At 39.1% G+C, this 12263-nt stretch overlaps 1 protein-coding gene across 6 annotated transcripts in view; it reads left to right on the forward strand.

Annotated features, from left to right (window-relative positions):
• The window catches only part of CNKSR2 (connector enhancer of kinase suppressor of Ras 2), a 216650-nt gene that overhangs the window by 148624 nt on the left and 55763 nt on the right, over positions 1-12263 (forward strand). For all 6 annotated transcript variants that reach the window (XM_063342919.1, XM_063342929.1, XM_063342934.1 and 3 more), the window contains 3 exons: positions 8522-8570; positions 9420-9592; positions 11757-11830. In XM_063342919.1, coding sequence (XP_063198989.1) covers positions 8522-8570; positions 9420-9592; positions 11757-11830 — 296 coding nt within the window. The remainder of the gene's footprint in view (positions 1-8521; positions 8571-9419; positions 9593-11756; positions 11831-12263) is intronic.

Consider the following 12263-nt stretch of genomic DNA (forward strand, 5'->3'; position numbering starts at 1 on the left):
TGGCAGCTTAAAGGTCTCAGGCTACAGTTTATTATAATAAAAAGCTCTTAGCGTATTCCTCTTAATACACATACTGTTTCTTTATCCTTGTGGTCACTAACAAAATGCATGTGTTTGGAATTCATGCTTAGAACTCCAAAAATACAGGTATCCAGTTGGAACTGTGACCGTGCACGATAGATGGCGTGTACTGTAGATCTAGTACCTCCTAGAAGCGTCTCATAAAGCTGCTGTGGGGAAAGGAGAGAATGAGTAGGAACAGGGCCATTGGTTGTCAGGTAAGTGTAGAAAATTATCATGTCTGAAATGGACTTTTTGGATGCTGCCAAGAAAACCATGGCTTTGACAACTTTTGCAAATACACATTCATTTGGCCTTAGTATTGAAACACCTTTCTGCAGTTCTGAAAAAGCAAAACTAAGAGAGGAGGAGGAATACAGTGTGTAGGATAACATACCAACCCATGAATTCAGGGATCCGTTCTTCCAGTGACTGTTAATATGTCAGTGCCTCTCACAACCCATTTGACAGAACCAGTGATTCATGCCTCTCTCTGGCTGAGGTACCTGCCATTTCAAAGAGAAATATCCACAGGATATTTAGTGTAACGATTCTGCCTTACTTGTGGACATTATTTTGTTTGTACTACAAAAGCTGACTTTTAGAAGTCTGTTCGTATATAATGTTCATACTGTGTTTTAGTATTAAATGTCTTAGCTAGAGCCTTAGCGAATGCTGTCCTTTTAAACACAGGTATGATATTTTTATTATAGAGTGTGCTCAAGAGCAGAGAGAGCTGTGCAGGGAGAGCAGAAGTACTGGTTACCAAAGCTCCAAAAGATCAAGATTTGATTAAATAAATTTTGCTTTTGGGAGGCAAGACTGAAGGTTTCAGGGCACCGTTAATCAACTGTGGCATCCTTTGTCCGTAAATCACTTTTCATTCCAACTCAACATGGATTTATGAATTACTCTTATATGACGACTGTTTTGTCATCAGCCTGTGACTTTAGCGTAGGGAATATTTCTGGATGTGCTTTCACTGCTGTGCTTTTGTATTAGCTTTTCTCTCACATGTACTGTCCCATTTACTGTATTTGCATTTTACCTGTGCAGAATGAAGCCCCGCTTTTAGAAGGGTTGTGTAAACTAGAGCTCTTGCAGCATATTAAAAATACTTTATTCACAATTTAGTGCCACTTCGTAGCAATTTTGGGCAACTAAATAGTTGTAGGCATTGTAGATAAATTGTAGAGAATGATGAATGTATGAGAAGTTCAAAATCCAGAAGTAAATAATAAATGAACAATTATTCAGCAAAATGTAAGAATAAAAGAATAGAGTAGGATTTGGAATAATCTTAGAGTTTGTGATAACTGGAACAGGAGTATTTCCTAAAACACCCTGCATGACCTGGCAAATCGGATATACCAACCATGAGATTTTTGGCAGATACTCATTCTGTTAGCAGTCTCTGAACCCCAGTCAACACACAAAACTACTCAAACAAGGCAGTGAAGTCTTTGTTTTCCTAAATAGGATCTTAACTTAGAGCGTAGTTTTCCCTTATCCCACTTCTTAGTGGGTTCCCTTTTGAGTGTAATTTCACCCGTAGATGCTTCATTTGACCCTTAGCCTTGGTAACTGATTCCTTCAGAGCATCGAGTGTGGCCCAGCTTCAGTTCTTGTTCCCAAAACTGCCTCGCAGATGCGCTGTGTGGACTCAGCTAGCTTCAAGACGTAGCTGACTATAGACAGTAATCTTTTTGCTTATTTTGAGTCCTAAACATAGTAACAGGTCTATACCTGCTCCTGACGTAAACAAAACAGTTATATTTGTTGTGAATAAAATTCTGCTGCTAATTGGCAGGAGGTTTCAAACTTTCTGAGCTGCCAGAGGTCTTCTCTCATCATACCTTTGTAACTGTATTTTCCACAAATATGCATGAAAATAATTAATGCTATCCATCATTAGCTCTTAATGGAGACTAAACAAGATGGTAAGCAAAAAAGATTTTAGCAAAATGTGTTGGGAGTACCCTTAAGCATGAGTTGTCAATAGTGATGGATAAAGTGACAATGTAATATAAATAGCTTTGAATTTTTCTCCCTTTTCACTCTTCTTTTAGATCCAAAATTTTGGATCTCAGTACACCAAATGCAGAGAAACATGTATATGTGGTGAATCAAGACTGTGAAAACAGAACATTGACAATGTTCTCAAAGTATTGAGTGAGAGATCAGTCAAATAATTGGAAGCACCAGCTTTCATTTTTTTCCAGATATTGGCTTTTCCATCTGCAGCAAAAAGTTCCAGTAATCAGAAATATTACAATCTAATCCACTCTGCTGAAACTAGAGAAAATTATCTTACAGTGACAGAGGGGAACTATCACCCTCAGCAAGTTTGCTGATGACTCAAAGCTGGGGGGGTGGCTGACACACTGGAAGGCTGTGCCGCCATACAGAGAGACCTAAACAGGTTGGAGAGTTGGGCAGAGAGAAACCTTATGAAGTTCAACAAGGGCAAGTGTAGGGTGCTGCACCTGGGGAGGAATAACCCCATGCACCAGTACAGGTTGGGGGCTGACCTGCTGGAGAGCAGCTCTGTGGAAAGAGACCTGGGAGTCCTGGTGGACAACAGGATGGCCATGGGCGAGCAATGTGCCCTTGTGGCCAAGAAGGCCAATGGCATCCTGGGGTGCATCAAGAAGAGTGTGGCCAGCAGGTCGAGGGAGGTCATCCTCCCCCTCTACTCTGCCTTGGTGAGGCTGCACCTGGAGTACTGTGTCCAGCTCTGGGCTCCCCAGCTCAAGAAGGACAGGGAACTGCTGGAGAAGGTGCAGCAAAGGGCTACCAAGATGATGAGGGGACTGGAACACCTCTCTTATGAAGAAAGGCTGAGGGATTTGGGTCTCTTCAGTCTGGAAAAAAGACGGCTGAGGGGGGATCTTATCAACACTTATAAATACTTAAAGGGTGGGTGTCAGGAGGATGGGGCCAGGCTCTTTTCAGTGGTGCCAAGCGTCAGGACAAGAGGTAACGGGCACAAACTTGAGCATAGGAAGTTCCACCTAAACATGAGGAGGAACTTCTTTCCTTTGAGGGTGGCAGAGCACTGGAACAGGCTGCCCAGAGAGGTGGTGGAGTCTCCAACTCTGGAGACATTCAAAACCCACCTGGACGCATTCCTGTGCATCCTACTCTAGGTGACCCTGCTCTGGCAGGGGGGTTGGACTAGATGATCTCTAGAGGTCCCTTCCAACCCTACGATTCTATGATTCTATCTGACTGTAAATAGTTCCTTAGTGTCTAAACTTGCAGCTTGAGAAAAATTGAATTTGACTTGAGCTTTCAAAAAAACTATAAAGATACCTACCTATTTCCTTCCCAATCAGACCGAGCTCAAATTCAGGTAAAAGCGCTGGAGGTTATTATTTCTATAACCTGGTTCTCTCTTCCAGCTTTCTGAAAATGAGCGAGTGGAAAATCTCTGTAGAAAAGTGAAGAAACAAATAAGCACTTGAAAGAGGATTTTAGGAGCTGTCAAATTTAGTACTAATTGCTATGGCCAATCCAGATCTTCAGAGAAGCTTCTGTTACGGCCTTTTTTTGGTAGACCTACAAATTCTGTAACCATGAAAGGGTTCGTGAAACTATTAGAATATATCTGTTTTTTGGACATGTCATGTTCTGTTGGCCACACATGGAAATTATAGTAGACCTAAGTAAAGCTCTTATATAGGTTTGAGCCCAAATCTTTAGACTTCTTCCTCAGACCCTTGAATGTTTGGCAAAATAACCAGTCCTCCCAAATCAATAGTTTTGATAACCAGTCTGCTTGTCCTCTGCTTTTATTTGCGGTATCAACTGGAACAAAAATTTTCTAACTTTCATCATAGCATGAGTTTTATCAAATATTCATCTCTCGTGATAGCAGTTTCACTCCAATTTAATATCGATATTGGAAGATCAGTTTATTAAGTTTCCTATTAGGCATGAAACAACTAAATTAACTGAAACGTAAATTATTTAACACTTTTATTTAAATACGTTTTTCTAAATAGAGAGCTATTAAATTACTACTAAGTAGTTCATAATAAATACATTTTCAGGTTTCTGAATGTTAATGACTGACTTTCAATCTTGCTTCGCTTCTGAGCAAATATACAGAAGGCGTGGTACTAGCCAAGTATGAATACTTTATCCCAAGAGCTGAAAGCAGACAGAAACTTGGATAATTCTGAGGGTGAGAGAAAAACCTGATAGTCCCATTTCTTGAAAATTTTCTGTCGTGCATACGAAGATGCTGAGGCATGATTGTGTGCATGCAGATATTGTTGATTATACCATCTATATGTAATTATTTTCTTGCTAAAGGAACAAATACAGTTATAGGTCGTTGGTGACCTCTTTTGTTAGTGTGAGCCTCCACCTGAAAGTTTTTTACTATGTAGCTGTATCACTGTGCATAATCCCAAAAGCATGGAAAGGCATACCCTAGGGCAGATTGCTATTTACAGCTGTGCAATCTTCTGATGGGCTTTCAGAACCCTGTCAATCATTTGGAAGAGTGTTAAAGCAAATATAACCCACGTAGCAGGTTTGGTAATGAACAACAGTTGGAGGAAGAGAGGAAGTATTATGGCTCTTCCATGCACAATGAAATCTCCATTGGCTGATGGGATGTGCAGCTAAGCCTCAGAAAGGTAGGGCGAGAGGTAGGCTAGCACCTTTGTTAAAAAAAGAACAAAACAGAAACATAGCAAAAATCCCTTTAATAAATGGTGTTTTGTTCCTATTTAAATACACGTGCTTTGGAGGCTGCTGGTAGCAAAGGCAGACATATTTATACCTAAAATGTTTCTTTGATATTCTAGTTAGAAGTGCATTTGCCAAGGAGCTGAGTTTAGATATATTATTAAATACGACAAGCTCAAACATCACATATTACACGATAAAATTATTGCATTCAAAAAGCTGAAGCTCAGGGTATTCAAGGGAGTTTTGATATATGTTAAACGTCAAGCGACACCTTGCTTTTGCATAATGGAAAGTTTTGCTAATTGTATTTTGGGCGAGTGGAAAGCATATAATTCAGAATATGATTAAACAGTTTCAAATTTTCTTCAGGAATAACAATTTCCATTTGGGTTAAGGTATTTGTCTACTTCATATTTTCATGGCACTCTTGTTTCCATTTTATTTATTATTTTGAGTTACTAACAACTTTTTTAATATGGAATGCTGTTTTCTATTTCGTTTCTTGCTTGCTCTCAGAATTAGTGGAAGAGATGAATTCTTGGAAACTGGGACAAGATGTATGTGAAAGCAGTTGCTCAAAACTCAAGATGTATCAGAATCGAAATGCAGTGAACATATGTTGAAATCCGGCCTGCTGGGCGGGTGATTAAACAGTATCTTGCAGCAAACTCGCTTTAGAAGAACTAAATTTCTGGCTTTGGTGTGAATCCATCATTTTAGGGTTTGTGTACTTCTTTAAAAAGAAGTATTTATATTATTTCTATATTTGCCACATCACAGAATTAAGCTGTAAAAGGGGAGACATTATGGTGGCCAACATTAGGCCACCGTAAGGACAGGTCGCTTAAATAGGCTGTGGAATCTCCTTCTTTGCAGATAGTTGGATTTAGGCTGGAGATCATAGAATCATGGAATAGTTTGGGTTGGAAGGGACCTTTAAAGACCATCTAGTCCAACCTCCCCTGCCTGTAAGCAGGGACATCTTCAACTAGATCAGGTTGCTCAAAGCCCCGTCCACCCTGACCTTGAATGTTTCCAGGGATGGGGCATCTCCCACCTCTCTGGGCAACCTGGGCCAGTGTCTCACCAACCTCACAGGAAAGAATTTCTTCCTCATACCTCATCTAAATCTCCCCTCTGTCGGTGTAAAACCGTTCCCCTTGTCCTATGGCTCCCCTCCCTGATCAAGAGTCACTCCCCAGCTTTCCTGGGGCCCCTTTAGGGACTGGAAGGGGCTCTAAGGTCTCCCCAGAACCTTCTCTTCTCCAGGCTGAACACCCCATGATGACCCTGAAGAACACGATCCATTGTTGGCTTCAAAGCAAGCCTTGCTCTGGGCAGGAGGAAGGACATGACTTCCTTCATCATTCTGAGATTCTAAACAGCACAGAGAAAATGGCATTAAGCATTATCTAATAACTGGGAAGAAGCTGCAGATTGCATTCGATGATTTCCTAAAAAAAGCAACAGAAGAAACATTTTTAGATTTCATCCTCACTTATGTTTCTTTGGATTACATATGATGTGAATTTGAATCTGAAAGGCACTGACTAATGCGTACTGCTTATACATCTTCTGGGTTAAAGAAAAATAGCTGGTGCTGGTTTTGCAAAGGGTAAACCAACGTGAAGCCTGAAGTCTATGTAAAATAATCTAAACTGTTAGCTAAAATCAGTGAAGTCAGTTGAAGAGTTCCCAGGAACTCCACTCAGTTGTAGATTTTTGTCCTTAATTATAATTTAATTTAATGAGCTAATTTAGAATAATAACTGAATTTAATAAAACCTTTCTATTTTGCAATATGACATAATGTATGGAAAAAAATGGTTAGATGTCTAAATTACATGCTGTCTTCCTATTAAAAAATGATACCCCTTCATTACTCTTTCTTCCCAAAAACTGACTCGGAAGTTGAGAGGTGTAAGCTCACATTTGTAGGTTCAATTTACAGATGATACATTTAAAGAGAAGGCTTTCATATTGTTCTCGTGTGCTTTCAGAATCACCTATAAGAAAACAAAGTGGAGGTTTTCCTTTTGTATTTTGGCACTGTGAAAATATTAGTGCAGAAAAGTCAAGCAGCAGAATGAAATTATCTGGGTTGTGAACTGAGAAGCGCTGAAGTTTTGGGTTTGTGCATGTGTGTGTTTTTTCAACCACTTTGAATTAGGTAAGATTTTCAAAGCGTCTAAGAAGGACTTAGACTTCTGCCCAGTCGCTCTGTTTTTCCTGGGCCATAAAGATCTCTCTTAGTCCTACGCAGGTCAAAATATTCCATGTGACGTAAGTTGGGATGGTGTTTCCGTGTTGGCTTGCTGGGAGCTGGTGCTGATTGGATTGATACCAGTAGCAGAACAAAAAGCCAAGAGTGAGGGAATGAAAAAAAATTGGCTCCTTTTTTCTAACCAGTGGAGGCCTATTTTGACTATCTGAGGTGGCAATACAGTTGAGTAGTTTTCTTCTGATACGATCTACAAGGGATCAGCACATCTACCGAGTTAGTTAATTTTTTATATGACACTTAATTATCGTCGTATTGCTGGTAATTTATCCCCATGGACGTGTTAGTGTTTGCTGCTTGAGAATGTCTCAGCTGTGAGGCGAGACATCCCTTGGAAGATGAACCTCAGCCTCCTGCGCGTGAGCTCAGGTGTACGGGAAGCGGGCAGGAGAAAATGAAAAGAAAAGCAGCTATTGGAATTGAAAAGGGAGCCGTGTAAGCTGGGGTGAGGGTTTGTCTTATCTGCTAGGAACAGGATTTGGGCTCACAAAGCTGTCAGTGCTTTTTCTTAGATTTATCAAGTTTCACAAAAACTTTGATTTTTGTATTGATTCCTGGTAAGCTGAAATAAGAGGTTTTAAGACTCAGGCACTCTAATTTCTCTTAGTTTCAGCACTAATACATTTGTCTGTCTTAAAAGAAAACTAAAATTCAAAACAAGTAAAATCACATCTTTACATTTTGGAGTAATTAATTACAGAATTCTTTTTTTAATTCACTAGAGTGATGGTGATTATCTGAGTCAAAGTTTTTTACGAAAAATGACCCTAAAATATGTTATTATGTATTGCCATTTTTAATAGTGTAGGATCTTAAGTAAAGGAGTAATTTTCATCTTGTCTCATTGCCAAGGCAATGGGTTGGTTCATAGGAGTGGATCAACTGGAGGGAAACGTTTCCAGTCAAAACCTGGTAAAAAATAAAGTGTTTTCTATCTCAGAATATTTATTTGGGAGACTTTTTCCCAGCTGGGATTTAGCGTAATTTTATTGGTGTCTTTTAAAATATTAGGCCGGCTTCTGAGCAAATTGTCTGATGTTCTAAAGACCATCGTATAAATGCCTTTACACCTGCATTAGGCAGTGTGTTAATTTGCATATTTATGTCAGGAGGACCTTAATTAGATGATGTATTAGAAATGCACCAGCTGCATAGCTTCACTATCATACTAACCAAAGGGAGACATTCCTTCCTTATTAACAGCTCAAGAGAAGTGCGACCATTTTAGAGAGAAACTTCAGTTGTTTTGTCAAACTAATTTGTGGTCTATTTTAAGGTGTTTCACTGCCTGCTTTCACTTTACAACTTTATAAACAGGTGAACTAAAATGACCTTCTTTCTTTGGCCTAGAAGTCTGTTGGTTGGTGTTACGTGGCGTTGACTTCAGTGTTCGCAACTTTACGCTTCTTTTATGATAAGGATGTGGTTGAACATTAACACTGTATTTTCACTAGTTCCATTTTGATTTTCTTGTAGACATTTCAACAGTCTTCTCTACAGCAGAAAAGTAAAAAGAAGAACAAAGGTAAAAATTAAATTTGTTTTCATGTATTGGTCGGAAGGGAATTGCCAACATTAATGTTTATGGTGTTGCAGTGTCTGAGGAACTAGAACTTATTGGCTCCCATCCAATGTTTAGTTCAGTTGATCATGTTGAGAAGGTGTTAGTCCATTACTGATGTCTCATAGTTTCCTAATGCTCATCTACCTGCATATATCTGTTGTTGTCTTATTTTTGGTTACTTAGACTTCTAGCTTCTGTGGGGCCAGGGCTGTTTTTTCCAGCTGTGTGCATGTAATGCCTTACTGCAGCCCTTGCTCATTACCTAAGCTATCAGGTAATTTATTTCATAGTAAACTGTCCTCATTTGATTTAGAAGTACAAAGGCCTTAGGAACTCTTCAGTTGCAAAAGGAGCTGCAAACAGAGGGTTTTGAATACTTGTGAAGTACATACGTAGTTGTATTTGGCAGCCAAGTGTGGAAGTTCATGAATTTATACGCTGTGTGCTTTAATCTGACATGAAATACTAATTTGTTAAAAATTAAACAGAACCATTTTCCTTATTTTTAAATATGTTGCCTTTCTGTTCTCTATAATGTCTTCTTTCTCTTTTTTTCTCTTTTCTTTTTTTTGTCTTATCCATAGAATATGAGCTCTGTGAAGTGATGAACGTGGTTTGTTTTGGCTTGTTTTGGTTTTTAACTTACGGTGCCTTGGGCAGACTTTGTGATCAAAATAGCATGTTTGTAATAATTTGTTCATGGCAAATTGAAGTTGAAATTTTTAATTAATTTTCTTAAGCTTTCTGGCTAGCTGTCTTGTTGACTTAGTGGATGAATCAAATGCTTTCACACAAACTTGTAATTTTCAGCTCCTATTCCTGGTAAAAGCAAAAGACGGATCTCATGTAAAGATCTTGGTCGAGGGGACTGTGAAGGCTGGCTTTGGAAAAAGAAAGATGCCAAGAGTTATTTCTCCCAGAAATGGAAAAAATACTGGTTTGTCCTGAAGGATACATCTCTATACTGGTATATCAATGAAGAGGTAAGCGTCTGTGCTCGTTGTCTCAACAAATACCCAGTGTAGTGCTGTTGTCATGATTTAGCGGGAAGCCAGTGCTTTGAGTGCTTATATATGTGAATAACTTTATTCACCCAAATAATCATACTGAAATTAGTATTAACTGTCTGACTAAATTATCATTAAGGTCCAGAGATATTTGGTCCTTCAAATTCATCTTTTACTACAAGGAGCAATAACACACTTTCCTGTGTCCTGCTCTCATCAGTTTAGAATAAATCTGTCCTCAAACCCTTGGAAGGGAGAAGGTAGTTATTTAATCCTGTCATTCCAGTTTAGTCATGGGAGTGTAAACTTTAATGATGTACTGCCTGGTGTTCCTTGTTTATCTGTGCTAGTGAAATCACCGCAACCTCTGGCAATTAAGGAAGATGCTTTTGTTTTCTCAGTTGTGTTCTCCTATTGTTCCTTCTTTGTAGCTTTTGATATGATTTCAGTGCTCATATAGGCTGAACTTCAGAACACTGGGGCAGCCCAATTGAATTGCATACAGCTTTGACTGTGCAACATGTTCTCCATTCGTACACATTTATTTATATCAGCTTTAGCAAAAAAGCTTTGTGCCAGTGACTTAGAAAACCTTAGTTTTAAACCCTACTAGTCTCATTAGTAAATACCCTGAGATAAAATCATTGCCAACATGTGGATGCACTCAGTCCTTGGTTTGTTTTTGCTTTTGTTGGTTGTTCTTGTTGTTGAATTTGGTTGTTCTTTTAATCACTGCAAGCAGTTGTACGCAACTTTTCCCTGAATAGACAGAAAGCAAGTTGTTCCATGAGCAGAGTAACCAAAGCCTGTTTTCCTACAGACTCATCCCATTTGTGCCTTGATCCCAGCTTCAGATCAGTAACCCTAACTCCCTCCTCTCCATCCTCCCTCCTCAAGGTTTACTGTGAGGTCTTCACCAGGGCGGTAATTCATATCTACAAGTACAAGGCCTGGTCACCAGCCGTGGCCAAGGAGCGTGTGGAACCACTGACTTATGCCTTACTTCCCTGTGGAAAGGGCAGTGGTCTGCGCGCCTCTGTCTTCCCCCTGTCCCAAGTTTCCCTGAGACTTGCTGAGACTCGGTTATTTTTGAGACCTCAGTTCCCTCACCAAACTGTCTGCAATCACCAATGGCTTAAAAAGCTGGCAGGGCGAGCCTCAGTGGCAGATGGACAGACAAGCAAGCGGTTCTAGTGCCAAAATTTTGTTTCCTTAGGCAACCATGCAAAAAAGAAATAGCAAGATTATTCTAAAGAGCGTCCTTTTGATTTTAACATTCCAGAATGTTACAACCTTGTACCTTCCACAGGACAACTCGTGTTCCAGTTTTATATGCTGATTTTTATTTGTTTTATTTTTAAGAAAGCATATAGTCATACAGACTGCATATGTAGTATAAATAACCATGGAGATTCTGAGAAAAAGTTATAATTCTGTGGAATTCCTTAACATACATTTGTGTTTTCTGCTGCTTCGCTTTTATGATCCTGTATTAATTTCTCATGCAAAGTTATGGTCAGTTAAATAAAAGAGTGTCTGTGTTATTGATTTATTAGTGGCTTAAAATAAAGAATGCTTTCAAATTGTGCTAAGTCAAGGGACATTGAATATCTGATAAAATAAGCTCTGTGCAATTCGTTAGAGGAGAGGTGAGGAAGATCAGATGTCTTTTCTCTTGAGCGTTGGAGAGAGATGAAAGTATCTGAAGAGAAATCATGCCTCTTAGCTGTGATACCATATAAAGATGGTAAGCAGCACACATTGAAATTGTTTTTTTTTCCCTATTTCTTACAGTAGGCTGCATTTCTCCTTACTAATTAGTCCATCTTCCCCCAAATTAGCTAATTACAATAACTAATTGCCTGAATACACTTGGTCATTTTGTATATTTTCAAATGCTGGTTCAGCTGTGAAATTGTTTGGGAAAACTGGGTATTTAAAATTGTATTTTATACCAAGGGATTTGTCTTACTACTCTGGCAAAAGTCCCAGTGACTTCTGTGGGAGGTTTGCCAGAGCAAAGCAGCATACATTAGTATTCCTTATGTAAGAAGGCGGCAAGTGAACATATAAGTTTTCGGTGTGGTGGGGTTTTTTTCTGACACCTTAACAACAGTAATATCTAGAACCGTCTTTGCAGGATGAAAAAGCAGAAGGATTCATCAGTCTACCTGAATTTAAAATTGACAGAGCCAGTGAATGCCGTAAGAAATAGTAAGTATGCTCAAAAATAGTGCAGTGATACAACCGAAAAAGTGGAACAAAGGACAAGGTTTTCCCTTAAAATGGTAACATAATGGACTTCGTTGCAATGATCATTTGGTTGTATCACAGAATAAGCTCATACAGAACAGGCAAATTCAGTGTGGTTTCTGTGTGCCATCTTTCTTGAAGAAGTTTTTTTTTTTTACTTTATCATGAATGACAGGGCTTGACTAGAGCAAAATGGATTTAGAGCAAGAAGTCTGGCTGGCTGCGGCTGACCCTTTATTTTGCTACGTTTCCTTTCTTCTTTTGTTTCCATTCTGTTTTGGGGTGGGGTTTTGTTTGTTTTTTTCAAGGTTGGAGCGTGTGTATGCGATACCTTTAAGGTCAGTAAAGAGCTTTAAGCGTAATAAAGAGACCATCCAAATAAAAAAGTTCCCAA

This window comes from Chroicocephalus ridibundus, chromosome 1, assembly GCF_963924245.1.
Source record: "Chroicocephalus ridibundus chromosome 1, bChrRid1.1, whole genome shotgun sequence".
NCBI classification, from domain to species: domain Eukaryota; kingdom Metazoa; phylum Chordata; class Aves; order Charadriiformes; family Laridae; genus Chroicocephalus; species Chroicocephalus ridibundus.